The following is a 24,281-nucleotide window of genomic DNA, read 5'->3' on the forward strand; positions in this document are numbered from 1 at the left end:
CTGTGATATCGCATGGAAGTAAAAAAAGGTCAACATTAAAGTCTGGATGAAAATGAGATGCAGATGCTTTGCTGGATGGATAATGTTAGTATGTGTGAACAACAGCAGAAATAAGCTGAGAGAACAACATTAACCAAAGTACTTTCATCATATGTAATTATTGTGATTATTAAGGTGGTGAGCTGGAATGATCATTACTGCATCGGACAAAATACTTAACAACAACAACAGTTACATCACAAGAGACTGAGTTTTTCAGTTATTCATTTGTCTTCTAAGCTTCCCTAATCAATGACCTCATTTATGTCACCACTCTGTAAGACATCACTCTAATCCCCTACACCACTCCTTCAACTTCAATTCCTTCTTCATTTACTTGCCTCAAGCTTAAGGGACACAAGCACTTCCGCCTTTGCTCACTCTCTAAAAGGAGAGCAAGGCTCCCCAAACTTTAGACTCTGGAGTTCTTTAAATAAAATTTACATAACTTGAACTTCCTTAACTGAATTTGGAGAGCTCATATGGTATGAATGAATTGTAAGAGGTTCACTCTTGCCAGACTATGTAGAAGACATTGCAAATGAAAGGAGTGAAACCATCCCAGCTAGAATAGACTAAACTAAACAATGTGCATATACAATATAATGGTGTTAAAGTTTGCTAGAAAATCTGATTAAAAGCTATTAAAATTATTTTCTGCCATCTGTATCTTTACTATGACATAATTCAAAGACACACACACATACATACACAAACACACCCAAATAGAACAGTTTATTATTTATAAGGTTAATTATACTATAAAAAAGAAAACAAGTATTTGCATACATGTATATATATGTGCATGTTTTTGCCAATGTCAGAATTTTTATATAAAACCTGTGATTAAAATTTTGATATTTCAGTGTGTATGCACAGACACACACACACAAATACCTACATTGCTAATTATGCTTTATGTAAATGAAAACTTACATACTCACACACACTATATATATATATATATATATATATATATATATATATATATATATATAGTAAATCCCCAAAAAAGAAGAACAGAAAAACAACGTGAGGACGTGGTACATTGTAAAGTATTGGCAGATGCTCAGGGAAGGAAAGAAAAATGATTTAGCATTTTGAGCAAAGCTCTTCTTCAGAAACAGAGGAAAGTCCAATAGAAAGGAAGACAGGAAGAAAATCACCAATGATTCACATGTGGTTACATTCTGTAAAAAAAAAAAAAATGTGTGTGTGTATATATATATATATATATATATACACACAAACACATACACACCTATATTATTAATTAATTATATAACTTATGTTATATATTTAATTATATTATATATTTTCACACCCACATACTCATTACCAAGTATATAAAGCTATGAAAAATAGTTCAATGATATTATTGATTTAAAAAATAAAACAAGCTTACGCCTTTGCTGGTGGCAGTAGAACCCTTTGTGTAGTTTGTTGTTGGTGTTGTTGTGTTGTAGGTTGCTGAGAGATCACTTGTTGTTGTTGCTGCTGCTGCTGCTGTGGAATGTGCTGGCCTGCAGATTGTTGCACGGTGACAGAGACACCAGGCTGGCCAATTGTGCCAGCTGGTAACTGTATGTGTTGTGCTGTAGGGTTGCCTGCTCCCGACCCAGCTTGACTGACAGTCACCAACTGAGTGACCAATGGGGGCGTCTGACCTGGTGCACACGATTGCTTCTGGTTGAAAATCTGCAGAGTCTGTGTCCCAATATTAGGTGAGATCGAAGGTGTAACAACTTGTTGTATCTGTGGTTGAGCATTGCTAGTTTTGATATTTGTCTGTGCTACCTGGATCTTGTTCGAGGTGTGTTGATTGAGGGTTTGTGTATTCTGACCACCAGCTAATGTCAAATGAATAGAACCTTGGGGCAGGGGAAATGAAGGCAGGATATACTGAACGTGTGTTGCTTGGATGTTTCCTTGTTGTCCAATGTTAATTGTATTTGCTATTCCTGGAGATTGGCTGCCCTGTAGAGAAGAACCTTGATTAGTTGGTTTCAGTACCAAATTGGTAACTAAAGGACCAGATGCTGTGACAGCAGGACTCACTGGCTGACCTTGTGCTTGTGATGTATGAGGAGGGGCCACATTTCTTAATGTCATAAAGCTACCAGACGTGACAGCTGTTGCCATCCCATACTGGTTTGCAGGAATAGTCTGTACAAGTATTGGTCCGACACTTTTCATGGGTGTTTTGGGGGTTGCTTGTATAACAGGCTGTGGCTGAACGTTAATCCCAGCCAGTCCAGTCTTCACCTGAGCAGGTGTCACATTAACCGAAGAAGTAACAGGCATATTGGATGCTGAATTATGGCTGGTCATACCAGGTGGTTTTGATGCAATTGGCACAGGTGTGGTGATGGGTTTACACGTAGTGCTATAGGTTGGAGCTATTTGACCACTAGTGTTCTGATAACCAGTCGTAAGCATCGGCTGTGTTGCAGCACTCAAAATTTGGATGTTACTGCTTGATACAAACTGGAGGACTGTGGGTGAAGCCACTGTTTGACTCTGGGTGTTAGCCTGCTGTTGTTTAACTTTCGATGCCTTCTGAGTCATTTTACCTACAATGGGTCCACGGCCATTCTGTTTGCCCAGTGTAGTTTGTGTGTTGGATGAGAAAACTATTTGCTGGTCTTCATGAGTTGTCATTGTTATATTGTGAATCTTCATGCCACCTAACCGAACGGTTTGCTGTTGAGTAACAGGTTGTTGAGTGCTCTGGTTATATTGGGGTTGGCTTACTTCTTGTTTCTCAGAACGTTCTAGAAAAAAAAGAAAAAAAGAATCCAATAAATGGAAATGAATTAGGATAAAAATAAACAGAACAAATTCATGCAAATAAAAATAATGATGGTTAAATGCAATCTTTCAACAGCAATTCTAAAAATACAGATTCATTCTACATTAAACTGTGTGTATACATGTGTGTATGAAAGTATAGTCAAGTGGAAAACAGCAAAAAGACAGAAAACCAATTACACTGAGAAATTCTACCTCTTGCTTCACATAGTGGTTAGTGTTAACATGAAAAACTTGGCCTAAAACAATGCAATATAAATATGTGTCTACATCACCATCATTTTAACATCCCCCTTTTATATATATATATATATATTATCATAATCATTTAACATTCATTGTCCATGCTGGCATGGGTTGGACGGTTTGACCAGGGCTGGCAAGCTGGAAGGCTGCACCAGACTCCAGTCTCATTTGGCAGAGGTTCTGCAGCTGAGTCTACCTCTACCACAGGTTCCCTCCACAGTTAGAGACTGGCACTTCTTTACACAACTGTCCTTGTTCATATGCATCACATGACCATACCAGCTCTGTTGTCTCTCTTGCTTGCCACATGTGATGCCTCTTATGCCCAACTTTTCTCTCAAGATGCTTACACTCTATCGAACATGCACACTGACATTGCACATCCAGTGAAGCATATTGGCTTCATTTCTTTCAAGCATATGCATGTCCTCAGCTGTCACATCCCATGTTTCACTGCCACATAGCATAGCTGTTTGCACAATCTGCCTTTCAGTCTGAGGGAGAGGCCCTTTGCTGCCAGCAGAGGTAGGAGCTCTCTGAACTTTGCCCAGCCTAATCTTATTCTCACAGCTATGCTCTTGGAGCATCCAACTCCACTACTAACTTGGTCACCTAGATAACGGAAGCTGTCTACTAACTCTAGCTTGTTCCTTTGGCAATTGATGGAGTCTATTTTCTGTACATTTTCGATGTTTATTGTACCTGTGCATCTTCCACATACAAAAGCTATTTTCCCTGTTAACCCCCCTCTGATATTGCTGCACCTTTTATGTGTCCATAGTTTTTGTTCATAGATATAGGAACAAAACTTAGAACTGACAGGCATTGAAGAAAACTTAGCAAAGACTAAAGCATTAGTAAGTATGAGAGAAAGCAAAACTCTACCATCAGAGAAATGACCATTTACAGTGTATAGACACAAAAAGTGTTGTTGAATTACAAGTAGGCTTACAGAAGAGGTAGACTTTACATGCTGCAGTTGCACAGAGGCAATAAGTATTAAGAGCACATGAGTAACAGATAGGTTTCCATCAGCACAATGTGTCAATACTTATTGTGATCCTTCTTCATCTGATACACAAAACAGCAGAGAAAGTTGGCTGTCAGTATTTCCAAGATTATTCAGATATAAATTACTGTATACATTTGTATAATATGCATACACATATAGTGTGCAGCACAAATTATGGGCTAAGAAATTCTAGAAAAAAAAAATCTTTCATGTATGATATGCACTTTTAATATCATGCCACTGTGAAAAAAATTTGTCTTTCATTTTTCAATAATTTTTTAAAGACAGTAAGTACATTGAAACAGTATTTTAAAATTTCAGACAGTGAAAAAACATATTTTAAATATTCAATTCAATATTAAAAATGTAATCAAGAAGGACATATAAACTGTGTAGATATCATACATATATAATATGAATTTACAGTACAAATTACTTCAAAAACAAAATCTGTGTTTTAATGCTATCAATGTCAATTTTATTTTGATTACTTGATATCAAAAATTATGAGAAAAATTTTGCATTATTTAATTAGACATTGATTGATACAACTGCTGATATGGACATACTTATAGGTATTATTATTATTATAATGATAAAACAATGACAAGTTACACATCATTTAGCTTGGACGACAGATATAGCTTACTTCCAGCCATGTACATTAAATATGGTGTTGCACTTGAATATACCCCAAACATATAGATTTAAAAATCTGGAAAAAATTGTATATGATACATAATAAATGTTATTGTATGACTTTTCTTCACTTCAAGGAGTGGATTCATAGTTTTCAACCTCTCTCAGTAGTACAACTGTTGTATAGAGGCGATCTCCTTTGGATCACTGGATTTCTTCCAGTAGTGAACTTAACATTATAAGAGAACCATAGTTGGGGACAATAATCTAAATGACAGAATATAAGTGTTTTTCACAGGACTGATGTGACTTCCAATTCTTTGGTTAAAAACATTGACAGAATCCAGCCTATTGCTTATTTGCATGGAGCCATGCATAAAACAATGCAGTACTATTTGTCTTAAGAAACTAACAATGGTCTGTATTAGTAATTAGCAAGCGTAAACAATTTAGAACTGGAATAAATTGGTTTGTTATGAGGAAAAGGAAGTGTTCAATGTTGTGGGCAGAACCCTTTGTTGGAAATGTTTCTTGAAACACCAAAGGAATAGAATTTGAATAGTGAGAGAAATAAAAACTGAAATACAGAAGAACAAGGAAAGGAAAGAAAAGAATCTATGAAAAATAAAGGCAAAGAAATAAAATCCAGAAGTTGAAGAAAGTGATCAAAGAGGATCTGTGTTGGCACTACTGACAGCATAGTATTTAAGTAACAGAAATGTAAACAGTGAATGATGTGAGAGGAGTAGGAAGGTAGTAAAAGCAAGGAGATAACTGACAGGAATGATGGCAAATTTGAAAAATGAAGAACATAAACTTCAAGCCATTTGTGACTCCTGGGAAATTAACAACAGCAGGTGAAGCATAAGAAAATATAATGTACCTTGCATTACTCTTTGTTCTCCTCTCTCATACACCTCCTCTCGCATGTTGGATACTGGGGTCCGTTCGGGCTTGTTCCTTGCTTTGAACATAGCACCAACAGGTTGGAAACTGGAACCAGAATGGGATGGACGAAACACAAACTTCTCATGACTGGATGGCACAATTGAGTTGACCATGTCTGGTTTATCAAGGTTAGTTTTGCCTGGAGAGCCTGGAACACTCTTTCTTGGCTCTGGCCGATATGCATAGTCTGCTGGAGAGATATGAGTCATCATGGGAGAAAAACGTTGTTGGGGGAAAGCTTTATTCTCAATGATGCCATCATCTTCGGTTTGACTATCAGTCTCACTGTCAGAGACCTGCTCTTTACAGTTTAAGTCTATTTCGCCACCATCATCATCATCTTTACCTGTAAAAAAAAAAACACATAATAATGGTTGAATTAAATACACAGTAGGACTGAGATGACTTGGAAAAATGTAGGGTTATCATAATGATTAAACTAACAAAGAAAGAACAAAAGAGAAAGACAGACGAGAGAGAGAGAGAATGACAAAGAGAGGAAAGGAGAAAAAAATCAGAGAGAGAGAGAGAGAGAGAGAGAGAGGGACAAAATTAGAGAGACAAAAATAGAAATTCGAAGTAGAAAAGATAAGGATAAAAGAGATTGTGTGATGATAAGGCTGACATACCCGTGCTACCATCATCTGCCTCATAGATGACCATATGTCCATTATCACTGTCATCATCATCATCCATTGGATGTGATTGCCTCGACTGTGTAGCAACAGAATCAGATGAAGAGTGCTGTTGTATGTAGGAGGCAGAAACTGGAGGCAGGGTAGGCATGAGTGAAGAAGGATGGTGTTGAGAAGGTGGCGGCTGTGGTGGTGACGATGATGATGGTAGCATGCCTCCTTGCTGGAGCGATGCAGATGGAGTATGCGGTGAGTTCAGCTGAGATTTCAGTTGGTGCTGCGACTGGTGCAGAGACTGCACTGACCCTTGCAACTGATTCACTGGCTGAGCTCGTTTCTGCAAAAAAGAAACAAAAAAAAAAATCAAATACATAACTAAACAATTAAATAAACTTCTTAACCACATGGACATGGCTGTGAATAGAAGTGTTTTCTATGATAGCTTCGAAGCTCAGGAGTTGGGCAGCAGAACTGTTAAGACTGTTCCCCCTGGTGGTGAGGACTGATCTGCATGAATCCTGTGCTGGTGCCAGATAAAAGCGACCATGCACTGCCATGTAAAAGCACAACCAGGTGCTTGCTTCGTGGCTGATATCCTATCACCAGTGACTATATTGAGTTCAATGCAAAAACACCTACCTCTCAAATGGCCTTAGTCTATCTAACCCAGTAGTTCTCAGCTGGGATCCATATAAGATCTTTTTTTTTGGGGGGGGGGGGGGGGTCCACACTAGCAAAATAGTAAATCGGGGAGCCACAGTAGTATTTTAAGGGTCTATGAAAAGTTTTGATTTAGATGTATATTTTGCAAGATATGGCTAGGTTTCTTTCTCTAACATTTTACATTGTTCAACCTATACAAGTAAATGTGTGAATAACAAATTAGCAATTTTGAAAGTAGTTTCTATAAAATTAGTTTTTAAGCATTGAATGGCTATGAGAGGTCCATAGGTAAAAATGGTGGAGAAACTCTGATCAGACATCACAATGTGGAAAATACCAACTCAAGTCAAAATATTTCAGAAGATTCTGATATTGTATTGGAGTAGGCGTGAAGGGGACTAAGCACCATGGGCAAAAGAACTGGTAAAGTTAAATAGGGAGTTGTTAGAAAGAGAACCAGAATTAGTCACACATCCAAGCAAACCACTTCGAGTTTAAGCTTTCATTGTTATCCTTCTGTTATACTTTCACTGGGTCCTCATTGAACAGTCTTTAACTAGAACATTGCTTTTAAAACTGTACAAAGGAAGCCGATTTAACACATTTACTTGTTAAGGACATCTGACCTGTATATCCAGGTAAAACCAATATGATACTCTCTATAAGGTCTTTTGAACTGTTAGAAATAGCAGCCAAATTTCCTGGCTAATATAGTCTGGAGTCAGGCAAAGCCATGAGAAAAAGGCAATGAAGGTCATAGCTGAAATAGTTTTGATCATAGTACTGCTTAACTGAGGCTGACATGCAAATGAAACAACAACAACAACTGTATGGAAATGTGAGTCTAGAGCAAGGTGGAATGTAACTAAGTAACTGATGACTTTCTCACTAGGTACACAATGGAATAGGTTACAAAGAGGTACAAACCTCTCGAAATGGACTGTGACTTCTTTCTTGGCTGCAGCTCGGCTGTCCACTGATAATGGACTGCGTGCCTCCCCCTTCATCTCGATGCGGCATTGCTGATAGGCTCTGTGAGCGCCCCTTTGATGATTCATACATATCTCTAGTAGACGTGTAACTGACTGCCGACATCTGAGCGACGTTGGAAGACTCGATTTCATCACAACGATGTAACCCGGGTTCCAATCCTTCTGCCAGCGGCATTCGACCCTCATTGGAATCATCTGCAAGACAAAATGTTTTACATATAGAATCTGTTCAACTGAGGTAATGACTGTAATTACTAAGAAATAAATCCAGAGTAACTCAGAAAAACTCTACAATTAAACAATTATTGAACCATAAACAAAAGAAAATCAATATTTTGAGTATCTTTGAATGTGTGTGTGTGTGTATGTGCGTGTGTGCATGTATGTGCACATCGTCTGTGCATATGAATATATATTGTTTGTATGAGTATGCACAAAGAGGAGTGCATGTGACTTAGAGCAGAGAGACAGCAGTAAGGTGTAGAATGAATGTAAATTAGGACAGTTGCTGCAATCTCCACTCCCTACTCTTGCCTTCTAGGCAATACCTGGCCATGTATATTATGATCTCTGTACCTTGAGGGCATGCCCTGGCAATTGCCACCACTTATCTCTGTCTTCCTTACTCTACCATCCCATCTATGCTGTGATCCCTGTTACCTGCGAGTATACTCTGGCACTTTCATCATGGCACGTGATAAACCTCCTTCAATGTTCCCCCCTCTCTAGCAAGATACCTGCTTCTGCCTCTCTGTCACACTCTAATCTTTCATCATCCCACACAAGGTCCCCTCCTCACAAAATTCCTTGTCTTGCAAATTACTTGGTGACCCTGTAAAATGCATCCAGTCCCCACGGTAAAGTGGTTGGCATTTGGAAGGGCATCCAGCTGTAAAAACCCTGCTAAAATAGACACAGTAGCCTGAGGTATTCTACATAGTCTGCTCCTGTCAAACTGTCCAACCCATGCCTGCATGTAAGGCGGATGTTAAATGATGATGATGATGCTGATGGTGACAGGCAGAATGAAATAGAGTGTATATTAATTCGGAGAGTAACAGGCAGTATGAGGTGGGGTCTATGTATTATGTTAATCAGAGCTACTTACCAACAATATCTGATTCTGGTAATCCTTCTGCAGAATCATCTGGAATATCCTCTGAGGAACTCAGTCGACGGCTGTTACGTTGCTTTAATGTGGCAGCAATTGTGTGGGACTTTTTACGATCCTTTGAACACCATTTCCAGTCAGGGTGGGCCTTAAAATGGGCCTCTTTTACCTGTGAGTATATAACAGATATAAGGTGAAAAGCATGTACACAAACACATATCATAAACATACTTAGCAATGTGCTAAGTATGTATGTGATATATATGGTTAATTTTGTTCTATTTGTTCAATCAATAGTACTTGTTACCTGCTTACTGTATCATAATGTAAATAGCTGAAAATTCCACAGATGCTTTCATTCTTCATGTAATTCTCATATAGAATCAATGTGATACTGTGCCTGATAAGATTGGGTCATACTCAAGGTTTTGCTTACCAGATAAAACATTTCCTGTCCAGTCTCTCTCTCTGTCTCACACACACAAACTCTCTCTCTCTCTTTTCTCTCTTCTGCATGTGTGTATGTGTTAAGTTGATTACATTAATCCCAGTAACTGACTGGTATTTTATTTAATTGACCCCAAAAGGGTGAAAGGCAAAGTTAAACTCAGTAGGATTTGTACTCAGACTGTAAAGAGCCAGATGAAACACCACTAGATTTTTGGTTTAGCACTATAACGTTTCTGTTAAGTGCACAATAAGACCACTGTGAGTGGTCTTACAGTGGTAAAGGCAGCTTGTCTAGGAATGGGTAATTTTGAATAAAAATCTGATGGATGAAGCCAATTTAATAATTTGAATTGCAACCATTTGTAATACCAAATTATCTTAATATTTACTTCCTTTTTTTTTGGTGATTTTGCAAGTGATTGAGTAAGAAAATCTAATGATATATCTTTCTTCTGCTTTAGATAACTAAGATTTTATCCATGTACAAGTGTTGCATATTGTTCTCATCATCATCATCATCATTTGAAGTCTCTTTTTATATGCTGTCACCATAGATTTCACTTTGCAACTTATTAACAAGACAACTTGTTAACAAGTCATATACATTATCAGATCTTGAAAACATGCCTCAGTAGGCAAGTTTTGCATGCGTCAACTTTGGTTGTCCATTCATACTCATGGCATAATTTGCTGGTACATGGGCTTCGTACAATCAATGAACATCACAACATTGTTTGCTTTCAATGGTCAATGGTGTAAAGTGTTGGGGTGGTGGATTGTATTATTAGCATTCATACAACATACTACATGCTTGCTACCACCTGCTTCTTTCTCTTGGTCATGTTTCCTCTAACAGAATTCTTTACTGACTGTTTGAGGCAGCTCTAACAATTTTGAGTCAAATTCTATCACATGCATGCACAGAACTACATGTATTTATTTATATATAAACTAAAAGATCCTGCAATTTGAGATAGGTTTAGAGAAATTCAAATCAATGCATATGACTGCAGGGAGAAAGATTTAGATACTGGTAGCATAGATGACAACTGGGAATTTCAATGAGATAACTTGCTTAGAGCTACAGATGAGACATGCAGCTGGAGTAAAGTTCCAAGCAAACCGAAATTAACATGGAGGTGGAATGACATAGTTAAAAAGGGTGGTAAAGACTAAGAGACAGGCTTCAAAAGCCTGGAAGAAAGATGGTTGTAGGAAGCATTATCAAATAGCTAGAAGAGCAGCTAGGTGATGGGTATATTTGGCTAAGGATGAGGAACAAAGGGAGAGATTAGCACATGTCCTACAACAAAGGATCAGAAGCATGAAGTGTTCAAAATCATGACACTGTATGTGAGATTGTACTGGCAAGAAGTGTATTTGGAATGATATGTGTTATGATACATAAAACAAAAAAGTGGTGTGGAATTGCTATTATGAAAGGCTGCTGAAAGTGGAGTATGCGTGGGATAAAGAGGGACTACTTCATGCTGGCTCCAACAGACAGACCAGCAATTCAAGTTGACAATAACTTGGTAGATGAAGTGATTAAAGACATGAAGAGAAGGTAAGCTGCGTGTTTATCAAAGATAGTCGTAGAGATGCTCAAAATATCTGGTGAGGTAGGATATGCAATCACCACTTGAATAGTTAATCAAGTTATATAGGAAGGTGTCATATCATATGACTAGAGTATCAGCATTGTAAACTGCTACAAAAGCAAAGGAGATACCTTAGTGAGAGGAAATTATAGAGGATCTACTGGATCAAGTTATGAAGGTTATGGAGAGAGTCATAGCACAACTGATCCATGACAGACCAAAATGAGATGCAGCTTGGTTTTGTGCCCAGAAGAAGCACTACACAAGCAATTTTCCTAGTAAAGCAACAGCAGGATAAATACTTGGCTAAGAATAAAATGTTATTTCTGAATTTTGTTGACTTGAAGATGGTGTTTGAGAAGTACCTCATTCAGTAATTTGGTGGTCACAAAGGAAACTAAATGTAGATGAATGGCTTGTGAGGAATGTACAAGTCATGTACAAAGATAAAGTAAGTATTGTGAGAGTCAACAATGTTTTCTAAGACAAATTTAACCTGAAGGTAGTAGTTCCCCAAAGTTTAGTTCTCAATCCTCTCCAATTCATCATAATTCCTACAGGCCATCATAGAATTTAAAATTGGATGTTAATGGGAACGCCTAGCTAAATCAATAGGGGAATTAGAGAGTAAATTTCAGGCATGGAAAGCTAACAAAGAATCGAGGTGCCTCAAGGTAAACTGAGCAAGGACAGGAGCCTGGTATCTTCAGGAAAATGGCCTTGCTTGATATGTAGTAAAGAAGCTACTCTTCATTTCCTTAACTACAGTTTTTCTTTGATACCACTATTCCTCACTACATGGAACCATTTCACTTGATACCCATTCCACATCCTTAAACTGTCCACTCCACCCACATTTTACACTGCCTCTCTCCTCTAACCACTGAATCAACTCACCTCCTTCATCACCATGTCTCTTACTCTCTTCATGTACTATGCATGCTTCTCTCTCCTACCACACACTTGTAACCTACCCCTCAACCCTATCCACTCTCCACAGTTATCAGCTACTTTTCCCTACCTCTCTCACTTATCATCCCTCAACACTTCTTTTTCATTCATTATATTCATCTCCACACTCACTTTCCCATGCATTTTTGCAGCCTCTACCAGCCAACACTCCTGGTTCTTCTGTCCCCATTCCCGTTTATTCACCTTGTACTTATGTATATAAATGTGTTTGTGTGTGTGTGTTTTTAATATTTCACTTAGGCACCATGATACTAATAACCTGGTGTAGAACTTAATATACATGTCCCAAATGCTTCATAAGATAATCTGTTATTCCTTTGTCCCCCCTTTTCTTATACACACAAACACACATCTGTATGTACATAAAGCATAAACAGAAAAAATGCAAGGACCATTACTAATATCAAGTTCCAGTTGGTATGAAATGGCACCCATATTTAGGACAAAGTCATTCAACCAAAACATAAGGCATCAAAACAATTGCTACTCTTGTTGCTCAGGTAATGTGATTTAACAGTAACTAAAGAGGAATGAAAAACTAAGGTGACAAGCTATATTGTTCTAGAAGCCTGTTACTCAGCTGGGACCCCAGGTCATAGCACTACCCTCAAGGCCTAGTTTATATGATACAACAAGTACTGAGATAATGTGCACTGCTGGCTGACTACTCACCTGGAACGCCAGGTCATGGTACTTTTGCTTATCACGTGGCAGCAGGGCGTACCACCATTCTCCGAGAATCTTGCTCACTGTTCGGTTATCTTGGTTGGGATGCTGTTGATGAACCAGAGCTCGATGGCGTTTGCTGAATATCATGAAAGCATTCATTGGTCGGCGGATGTGTTCTTTATCTCGTACCTGAAATGACCAGATTAAATGAATAAATGATGGAGAAGGTGGAGGTGAAAAACACGAAAAAACAATTTTGAAAACTTGATGACTAAATGATGGAGAATTCAACAAATATTCATCTTCACCTTTCTACCTTATAAAATTTAGGGTTTTACGTTTCAATATTCGTATACTTTATATATTTATTATATAACAATAACAATCTAAGCGTTTTGTCTGGCATGTTAACGATTCTGCCAGCTCACCATCCTAATAATATTAACAGGTACCCTCGTAGGGAAAATATATACATTCCTTGCAGAAAACAATCTTCTGCCAGTAGAACAAAAGGGATGCTGAAAAGGATCCAAGGGCACCAAAAAAACATGCATGGCATGGTTAGACTTCAAAAAGGCTTACGATATGTTGCCACATTCATGGATTTTGGAAACACTCAACATGTGTGCATCGATTAAGAACAGCATGCCTAGTTGGAAAATGTCTTTCCTGTAACAACCAGCACTTAGCCAAGGTAACCATCAAAAGAGGTATCTTCCAAGGAGACTCTTGTTCACCTCTGTTATTTGTTATAGCCTTGATCCCACTTTCTGTAGTCCTACATAAAATCAATGTGCACTATGAGCTGAGAAAGAACAGACCTCGTCTCAACTACCTTCTCTTCAAGGATGATTTAAAACTGTTCGCAAAAACAGAGCCTGAAATGGAGAGGCTGATTGAGACTGTGCAAATGTGCAGCAAGGATATAGGGATGGAATTCGGTATCTCAAAGTGTGCAGTACTTAGTTTGAAGCAGGGGAAAAGAGTAAATTGTAGGGGCACAGAATTGCCAAACAGAGAGAATGGAAGACCTGGATGATAATGGGTACAAGTAGCTTGGGATCCAGGAGCTGGACAATATCTTGCACAGAAAAATAAAAGACAAGGTCATCACTGTATATTTCAAGTGCCTCAAACTTCTCTTGAAATCAAAGCTCAACTCAAGGAACCTTGTGACTGCCATCAACATATGGGCTGTTGCTGTAGTCCGCTATAGTGTGCCCATCCTGAGATGGACACAAGCGGAGATTGACCAACTCGATCACACTACCCGAAAGACAATGACAATGCAAGATGCTCTCCACTCTAAGGCAAATGTACACAGGCTCTACATGAAGAGAGGTGAGGGTGGATGTAGGCTGATTAGCATTTGGGAGTGCATTAACAGTGAAAGAAGAAACATGGCAGAATATTTGGTAAACAGCAAAGGAGACTTGCTACAGTATGCTGCTGGTGCAGAAGGAGTTAACAAAAATGGACTTGAGAGTGCTCGTGAATTCCGAACAAGAACAGCCGCTGAAAGAGAAGAAACCTTACTCTGTATGGAATCACATGGTTAGTTCTACCGTGAAACCAAAAAATTAAAAGACCAGAGAGCATCATGGAGTGGTTCCAGAAGGGTGACCTAAAAAAGAATATTGAAAGCCTAATCATCGTGGCCCAGGACCAGGTATTGAATACCAACTCAGTGAAAAAGAATATATACCACACAAGTGCATCAGACCTCTGCAGAACGTGTGGGGAGAGGGTCGAAAGTGTGGCTCACATTGTTAGTGCTTGTGAAAGTCTTGCACAGAAAGAGTAGAAGCGTAGACATGACAAAGTAGCCCAAAATCTCCACTGGCTACTATGCCATAAGTATGGATATGAAGTTACGGGTGCTAGGTACCAACATACACAGGAAAAGGTAATGGAAGAAATCAAAGTCCCAGACAGACGAAGTGTTAGAGCACCGAAGGTTGGATATAGTAACCTTTAGGAGGGACAAACAAGAGTGCCTAATAATCGACGTAACAGTGTCAGGAGATCAACATATCATCATGAAAGAAAGATAAAAAGATAAAAATGGAAACCTGATAATTGAGGTCGCTAAGATGTGGCAGCTATGAGAGTCGAACATAAAAGTTATTACTATTGTCATTGGAGCATTGGGTTCAATACCACCCAATCTGAAAAAACATCTGAAAACCTTAGAGATACCTACAATCTAGATGTATTGCAAAAGTTGGCATTACTTGGAACTGCACGTATATTGTGCAAAGTACTGTCTGTCTGAGGTCCTTGTTGTGACTAGACAAACAGTACAAACCCCCAGTAGATACAATATCTTCAATCAACAACCTCACGATATTGTATATTGTGCGACGTCTAGAATAATAATAATAATCCTTTCGACTAAAAGCACAAGGCCTGAAATTTTGTGGGAGGAGACTAGTTGATTACATCAACCCCAGTGTTTCATTGGTACTTAATTTATCAACCCTGAAAGGATTTAAGGCAAAGTCAACTTCAGCGGAATTTGAACTTTGAATATAAAAGACATGCTGCTAGGTATTTTATGTGGTGTACTAACAATTCTATTAGCTCACCACCTTGGTATTATATATAATAATAATAACAAGAGCAATCAGAGAGTGCAAACCTCCACCAAAGCAACACCAATGTCCTCTCAAACAGTAGCCAGAGATGATTTTAAAATGAGAATATCTGAAATAAACCTGACTGCTCTCAAAAATTAAGTAAAAAAACCAGAAAAATAATCCAGAATCCTTGTCCAGTACCTGATCGATCCCAATGGTAGTCATGGAATGTGAAGGTCGGTGTGCAGGCTGTGTTAGTAATGCTGTATGTGTGTTGTCTGCAGTGGGAACAGGGACAGTTTTCTCTATGAAGGCCTTTTTTAGTCTATTCACTGATATAGTGTCTTTGCGAACATTAAGGTCTAAAGTGAAAAATTTATCCGTGTATGAAAGAAAACGGAAAGGACCTGCATACGGTATTGTCCACGGACAAACAAACAAACACGACTGAAAACAGTACTTCTGCCTTTGCTAAGGCGGAGGTAATAATAATAATAATGGTTCCTAATTTAGGCATGAGGCTAAAAATTTTGAACAGAGGTGGGGTTAGTTGATACCATCAACCCCAGTGTTTGACTGGAACTTTATTCTATCAACCTGAGGAATGGTGAAAGGCAAAGTTGACCTCAGTAGTATTTGAACTTAGAATATAAAGAGCTGGAACAAATACTGCAAAACATTGATATCTGGTTCTCAAATGATTCACCGTAAGCCAGCAATTTTGAAACCAGAGTTTCATCAATATCAGTACTTGACTGGTACTTTGTAGTGACCCCGGAGGGATGAATGTCAGAATTGACATTAGCAGGAGTTGAACTTAAAATGTAAAGAACAGGAACAAATACTGTAAGGTATTTTTTTATTATGTTTAATGAATCTGCCAATCCACTGCTCTCTGACATTAATAGTAATAAGATTATTATTATTATTATTATTGATGGTCACTCCTATCGTTTTTGACATATGAGTGTTTGAAGGAGAAGATTTAAAAAAGGAAAAAAAGTTATGAAAATTGACACAACTCTTCACAAAGGTAAATAAACAATATTCTTATTGCATGATGTGATTTTTAATAGAGACTGACTCTGCTTATTGAATTGAAAGAGTTATACAATATTTCAACAGATTGTCTGTCCACCTCAAATTCAAAAAAAACAAAAACAAAAAAAAACAAAGCCATACAAGAAATGGAGCCAAATGGAGTATTAAGTAGGCTTGTCTCAATACACAACAAAAGTTTTGATTACTATATTTTATTTTATGTTGCATTTTGTGAAGAATAATCATTGTTGATTAAAGGTTCTGAATGACTCAGTCACAGGTTCACTACATTTATGATGGTGAGAGTAACAAGGGATTGTCAGAGTAACTCAGGTAGAACAAATACAATAAAGGATTTTCATTTGATTTGGCTTCCAAGTAATGGTTTATTGGTTTGCTCACACACACACACACACACACATACAAAGTAAAGGCATGTGTGTTTGTGGTTAGGGTATTTGGCTCATAATTGTAAGGTTGTGAGTTCAATTCCTGGTGGTGCATTGTATCCTTGAGCAAGACACTTTATTTCACATTGCTCCAGTCCACTTAGCTAGCAAAAATGAGTAGTAGCTGTATTTCAAAGGACCAGCCTTGTCACATGCCGAATTTCCCTGAGAAATACATTAAGGATACTTGTGTCTGTGAAGTGTTCAGCCACTTGCACATTAATTCCACAAATAGGCTATTCCGTTAATTGGATCAACTGGAACTCCTTGTTGTCATCACCAACAGAGTGCCAGTTTAGTTTAAACAAACACACACACACATACACAAGCTTCAGTAAAATTTCTATCAACTAAATTCTACTTAGAAGGTATTAGTTAACTCAAGGATAGAAAAGGTTGTGAGGCAAATTTCTTAACTGCATAACCACTAAACTCCCTACACCTCCCAGCACCATCTCACGGACCTATACCACTACCACATATAAGTCACATATCATCCTCAAATCCTACCTTATTGTCTAAAATACATATTTTTACAGAAGGCAGAACAGTTATTAGTAGAAAATCTTTGATTAGGTCGACTTGATCAAGGTTGAACTTACAATATCATGCAAGTACTACCACCATCATATACATACATATAGCAACAGGTTAATATCTTACCTTCCTAGGGCTCTTTGGTTCGTCTTTATCTTTTGGCAGAGCACTGAGGGATTGAGTTCGCCGTTTTATGCGGGTGCTAGAATCTTTCTTTGGAGAATCAGGAGCACAATCGAACACATCATCATCATCATCATCTTCTTCTTCATCATCATCAATATCATAGTCATCTTTAGAATTAACTAGAAAAAAAGAGAGATATGAACGAAGGTCAAAAACAGCTGTTTTCCCCTCCCGTCAACCCTACAGGTCTTAGAGGACTTGCAATGGCCATGAGTACAGCACTTTCTTGAGACCAATACAATAAATAAAAATGGAAAGAAAAATCTGTGCTGCAGTCTCATATTGGGAAGCCTCTACATGGTCAGTTAACAAGCAAGAAATTACAACCAAATCATCCTCAAAAACAACTGTACCATCTTCAAAATGGCTAACTATATAGGATAAACTAATATGGTAGGAACAAAGGAAGGCTGGTTAACTAATGTGTCTGTAGCACAGAAACATTTCTCAGGGAACAGGAGTGGCTATGAATACACATGAAGCAGGGTTGTTTTACAAAATCTACCGAACAATAACAACATTTACAAACAAATCAGAAAAATACATACTTTACTTGATGCTTTGCAATTATGCTGACAGTAACAGCAATAATTAAAAAGGAAGTAGCTTTATTGTCTCCCTTCCCAACATCAAGTGTCCACACAAAATACATTTAAAAATAAATGCTTCACAAGACAAAAATTTTTAAAAAGATGTAAAAATGCAGTAATGCAACATTCTTGGCATAAAAACAGACTTATGGAATGATAAAATGATATTTATCTATGATATTCATAGGGCAACAAGTTAGGAAACATTCATAACACCAGTACAGAGGACAATCACAATTTCAGATTATACTTAAATTAGACTAGCCAAGACCTCTGACGATGGAGGTGGCCTTATAACATATATAGAATTTGTTTCCAGAGTATAGATAACACTTATAACCTAATATGAAAGACAGGCTTTCAAGTAAAACCTAGCAACACAAAATGCGTTGATATTATAAACATACATATATACTAGTAATGACCTCCCCTAACCTATTCCAACTACTTTTTAACACTAATAAACAACACCATTGAGTTAAAATTTCAATACATTCAACAACTTATGGTTTTCAAATTGTAAACAAGAGATAACATAATATCACAACAGAACTCCCAGACATCAAAGTCTTCTCCACATACCTTAGCTACTACAAATATTTTCCCAACATTGTTTGGACTACCAATCAATTATTATTACAACACATTAATGAAGAAAGCAAAAAAGCTTTCACAAACTTGGAACTTATTTCATCAAGAAACAGATTCAAGGTTTTCTTTCTTCCTTTTTTTTATATATATAGAATTAACACCACTCCAGTCAGCAACATAGACACTGCAGCACATACATTCAACAAAATAATTATAGATGCATCTGGAAAGAAATATTTCACAAAACAACATAAAATATATTTTCTCAATTACACACCAGAAACAACCAATATCATAAAAACCTGGGACAATTTCAAGTACAATACCTCATACAATTAACACAAAAATCAGCATCAAACAACTAAACAGAAAATTGTAAATAGAAAAACATTTGTCTCCTACCTAAACCGACCTAGACCACAAAACTAATAGTAAAACACTATAGAGTGTAATTAGTTACATTATCATCAACAGACACACCACACCTAATGTCAGAGTAACAATCTCAATATACTTACTCTACATCAGTAAACAAACATCCTTAGACATTTCTTGAAAGTCAGTCAGACAAAAACCACACAAAGAAGATAGGAACCAAATACATTAAATATGCACTTCACAGCTAGATTAGGATTTTAACTCCTTTCTTCCAGCAGACACTCAAAAATAATAAGGCTATCTAAAAATTCAGACATCTCAGAGCCAAACAAACTTAGCGCATTGCTGTACTCAAGAAGAACCGTTCTCCACAACAGAAGTGTTAAGGCCACACTCCTTGGTAAAGAGGGTTGGTTGGCCTGCTAGAACCCTGTGCTGGTGTCACGTAAAAAGCACTCGTGCAGGTACCACATAAAAGTGCTTGTGCCAGTGCCAGGTTAAAAGCACCCAGCACACACTGTAAAGTGGCTGGCATTAGGAAGGCCATTCAGCCACAGAAACCAAGTCAAAAGACTGGAACCTGGTGCAACTTTTCAGCTTGCCAGCTCTGGTCAAACCATCCAACCCATGCCAGGATCAAAAATGGACATTAAAGGATGCTGATGAAGATGATGAACATCTATGGACCAGAGGAATCACTGCACTCATTAACATCTACAAGTACATATACCAACACAGTCAAATTTCTTGACTCTGGAAGTCAGACAAAATAATAACATCGCTGAAGCCCAATATAAATCCATATGAAGCAATATTTTACAGACTCATTGGCCCCCCACCCTATGCACACTATAAAAAATTCCAGGAAAGTTAATCCTTGACATGATAAACCACACACCCATTTCCAAAGCACAGCACAGGTTCACACCACAACCATCACACTATTTACTAACCTAATTCAAAAAATATGACGGTTTCAACAAGAAAACACCCTTCCACATTTACCATTCTGGCACTAGCAAAACTGTCAAGTTCATTCAGAAGTATTGACTCACTTAAAAAGGAAATCTTAAAACAAAATCATAAAATTTACCTCCCAGGAGCAAATTTATCTCAGAGTGGAAACCACTGCAATAGCAGAGTTATTTTTCTATGTGACGAGGGAAACTGTGAGTGGTATCTCATGGCTTTTCTCACAGCAAGCAAGTAAGCAAGCAAGCAAGCAAGCGAGCGAGAGAGAGAGAGGGAGAGGGAGAGAGAGAGAGAGAGAGAGAGAGAGAGAGAGAGAGAGAGAGAGAGAGAGAGAGAGAGAGAGAGAGACAGACAGACAGAGAAAGTGAGAAAAGAATTGACTACAGAATTTGATTTGTGTTTTATTTATTGATACTGCAAGGATGAAAGGCAGAGGTAGCCTTGGTAGGAGTCAGAACAAATACTGCAAAGCACTCTATCCTACTCTATACAATGATGAACCTACTAACTTGCCGTCTATACAAAACTATCATCACACATTAATCATATACACTGTACACATACAAAACACAGGCACATGTCTATTCCTTTCTGCAAGAAGAGAATGGGAAGGTGCCTTCTCTATCAAAACGTGGAGGGAACCTGTGGAAGAGATAAACCTAGGAAGACATGGGATGAGGTGATGAAGTATGATCTTCAAATGTTGGGTTGCATGGAGGTGATGACAAGTGATCAAAACCTTTGGCAATTTGCTGGGCTTGAAAAGCCAAGCCAAGCCAAGTGAAATCAGTCGTGGCCACTGCTGAGGACATGTAAAGGTACCTGTGCCAGTGATATGTAAAAGGCACCCACTACACTCTTGGAGTGGTTGGTAATAGGAATGGCATCCAGCTGTAGAAACCAAGCCAAATCAGACTGGAGCCTGGTACAGTTCTGTGGCTTACCAGTTTGAGTGAAACTTTCTAACCCATGCCAACATGAAAAATAGATGCTAAATGATGATGATGATGACTTGATATTTTAATGGTTACTTACAGGCTTCAGAGACACTCTGGCTGACCGACACTGGTGGATTAGCTTCACTGGATGTTGTAGACTCCTGTGTGGTGGAGTTATCACTCTCCAGGGCTGCTGACATCACTTGAGATGTGGGTGGTGGGGATATAGCTGCATGGGATGGGGACTGGGTACCTCCAGTGTTGGTAAGGTAAGGGACCAACGAGTGCCAGCGGTATACAGGGACATGGTGACTGTCATCTGCTAGAAGAGAAAACAAAATATTTTCATTAATTCCATTTAAAGACTGTTTGTATTACATTACCACAACCACTACCACATCAGATATTATTGCTAAACTCAATGTTATACTTAACAAAACATGTAAGAAAAAAACCCAATAAAATACATTATGTGTACACAAAAACACTTATGAAAATCAATCTAATAAAGAATATGTAAGCAAAACAATAAACTGCCCCTCACTTGATGTGTGTGTGTGGCACCTTGCGCCTTCTACTATAGTTCAGGGAGGGAACCAATACCATGTGAGAGAATTTAGCAGATAGAAACTGCAGGAAGCCCATTATATATAAATAACACACACATGCATGCACACACACACACAGATATATATATATACATGTGTGTGTGTGCACACTCGTGCATGCATGCTTGTGCATGTATGAACCTATTTAGATATGAAAGTATAAAGTCAGGGCATAGGAATATTGGCCAATCTAATCAATAAAATAAGTTTTTAATGCTGCACATAGTACCCCAAGTGCTGTATATTAGAATTACAAAGATAAAAGTATGATTTTTTTTATTGTAGGATTATACTTTTGCAACTAAAAGTCCTTCCTACTGTTAATCAATTGTGAAGAAGGGAGTCAATTAAGTAAACACAAGCAAGTAGGGTTACGTACTTTCTTCAGGAGTACAATAACTCATGTGCTAGCATTTTTTGACATATAAATACTGATGACATACAATCAAATCAATGACAAAGTCTCTATGCACCTACTAGAAATAGCAGCTAAATTTCTCTCATATCACTCACACTTCACTGTCTGATACATGCAGGGTGTGATGGCTAAATTATTGCCATTTTATATTTTTAATTTCATGCATGCGCATTGTTTTTTTTTTTTTGATTTTGTTGACTACACAGTGTAGTAGGGTCAGTTGGGTACCATCTGTGAGAAAAGCAACACCATGATGCAATTTGCTCTGCCAGAAATTTGGAAATGACATGCTGCACTGCTTGGCATTTGTGCCGGAAGCTCCAATATGAACATTTCTATTTTCCTTTTATTATTTGGGAATACCTGAAAGTAGACACTTGTGCATTTTGTTTCCCTCCTATGTAGAAGTTCTTGTGATAAATATTTTTAATACTCAATCTTTTTTCACCTTCCTGTTTCTCTCCTTACCTTGAGATTTTCATGTTTTTTTTTATTTGTTTTATGTCTACATGCAAGCTCAACAAATAATCCTTTCTCTCATGTCAATGCCGAGGGCAAAACAAACTTCTACAGTATTGGTGTCAGAAAAAATTCATCCAGTACACTAAGTAAAGAGATTAGTGTGCAGAAGAGCAACCAGCCACAGAAATCAACCCAAAACTGAGACAATGGAGCAAGAAAGTCCTCTGGCACATCAAATCCAGTTAAATCATTCAATCCAAGCCAACATAAAAAAGTGTGCATAAACAAATCATGATAGGTCAGAAAACTAAAACTAAATATCAATAACAATAATATCATTTAACTATTAATTAACTACTGATGTAACAATGATTAATTCCATACCAAGTAGTGTGACATTTTTAACCATAAACAATGATCACGATCTGATCCCATTGCATGAACTTTGGGCAAGTTTCTCCTACTAAAACTTCAGGCTGTGAGCAGAATTCCACAGGCAAAACTTGTACATACACACACACACACACACACACATATAAAACCCATGCCAGCATAGGAAAGGGGATGTTAAATGATGATGAAGATATATAAATATATATACATACATATATTTTATTTTTACATTCATTTTTCAATGCTAGCATGAGTTACACAAATATATTTCTGTGGCATTGTTCTAGAGCAGGATGCCCTTCCTGTTGCTATTTTTCAAGTATGAGATTACATGTCTTCAAAAAAGCAAAGCCAGCAGTTGATTTTTGGATAAACGCACACACTGACAGGCTTCTTTGAGTTTTCTTCTTCCAAATCCATTCACAAGGCTTTGGTCGGTTGAGGGCAATAGTAGAAGGCACTTGTCCAAAGTACCATGCAGCTGGGCTGAACCCAAAACCATGTGGTTGCAAAGCAAACTTCTAAACCACACAGCCATGCTTGTACCTTAATAATGACATATTAATGTGTGTGTGCGCACGTGTCCGCATGCATGCATGTGTGTGCATGTTTGTGCGTTTCATTTGGTTTTACACCAATTTTTTCATGCTAGCATACACTGAACAGGAGCTTATTTCAGGCACCATTTTGTAACTGAATACTCTTCCTGTTGCCAAACCTTAGCTGTTTTCCAAGTAAGGGATTTGTTATTCCACTGATCTTCAAAAGCACAGAGCAATGGGACATTTTGTCAACATGGGAAGTAAACATCGATCCACTATTTTACTCAGGCCAGTAACAAGTAAATATGTAGATGGTCACCATTTGCACACCCAAACACAATAAGTTTCCATACAGTTCCACTCACAGAGCACTGGTCAACTGAAGGCTACAGTTGAAGACACTTGCTTAGGGTGTCACACACCAAGAAAGAACTCAAAACCATGTGGTTATAAAGTGAACTCCATATTCATATAGTCATGCCTGTGCTTAATGGGCATGCTTGTGACTCAATGTGTGTGTGTGTGTGAATGACTTTAGGTAATGTGTATCAGCAAAAGGAGTACATAACAACAGTGAGAAAACCCAATAAACTAGTGCTTTTAAGTAAAAAAAATCCTTCATGATACTTGTTCTGCCTGAATTTGCATAAACAATCCCTTGTCACAACTGCCATTGCAAATGCAGTGAAACAGTGACTATTAAAAATCTGTAAGTATTGATGCTGCTATTCACAAAGTGCAATATAAAATTCAAAAATAAAATATTTCTGTATGCACGTGCATGTGTGTGTGCGCGCGAGAGTGTGTGT

The 24,281-nt window shown here is 37.8% G+C and overlaps 1 protein-coding gene across 7 annotated transcripts in view; it reads right to left on the bottom strand.

Moving 5' to 3' along the window:
• LOC106878424 (uncharacterized) overlaps positions 1-24,281 on the bottom strand; it is a 134,741-nt gene that overhangs the window by 20,255 nt on the left and 90,205 nt on the right. For 4 of the 7 annotated variants that reach the window (XM_089338311.1, XM_089338309.1, XM_089338304.1 and 1 more), the window contains exons 4-11: positions 21,147-21,371; positions 17,521-17,699; positions 12,792-12,977; positions 9,094-9,265; positions 7,921-8,180; positions 6,325-6,667; positions 5,631-6,041; positions 1,445-2,813 (exon numbers count right to left, since the gene is read on the bottom strand). In XM_089338311.1, coding sequence (XP_089194437.1) covers positions 1,445-2,813; positions 5,631-6,041; positions 6,325-6,667; positions 7,921-8,180; positions 9,094-9,265; positions 12,792-12,977; positions 17,521-17,699; positions 21,147-21,371 — 3,145 coding nt within the window. The remainder of the gene's footprint in view (positions 1-1,444; positions 2,814-5,630; positions 6,042-6,324; positions 6,668-7,920; positions 8,181-9,093; positions 9,266-12,791; positions 12,978-17,520; positions 17,700-21,146; positions 21,372-24,281) is intronic. The other 3 variants (XM_089338310.1, XM_089338307.1, XM_089338308.1) reach the window with 1 other exon arrangement.

Source organism: Octopus bimaculoides, chromosome 20 (assembly GCF_046866305.1).
Source record: "Octopus bimaculoides isolate indiv1 chromosome 20, ASM4686630v1, whole genome shotgun sequence".
Taxonomy (NCBI): domain Eukaryota; kingdom Metazoa; phylum Mollusca; class Cephalopoda; order Octopoda; family Octopodidae; genus Octopus; species Octopus bimaculoides.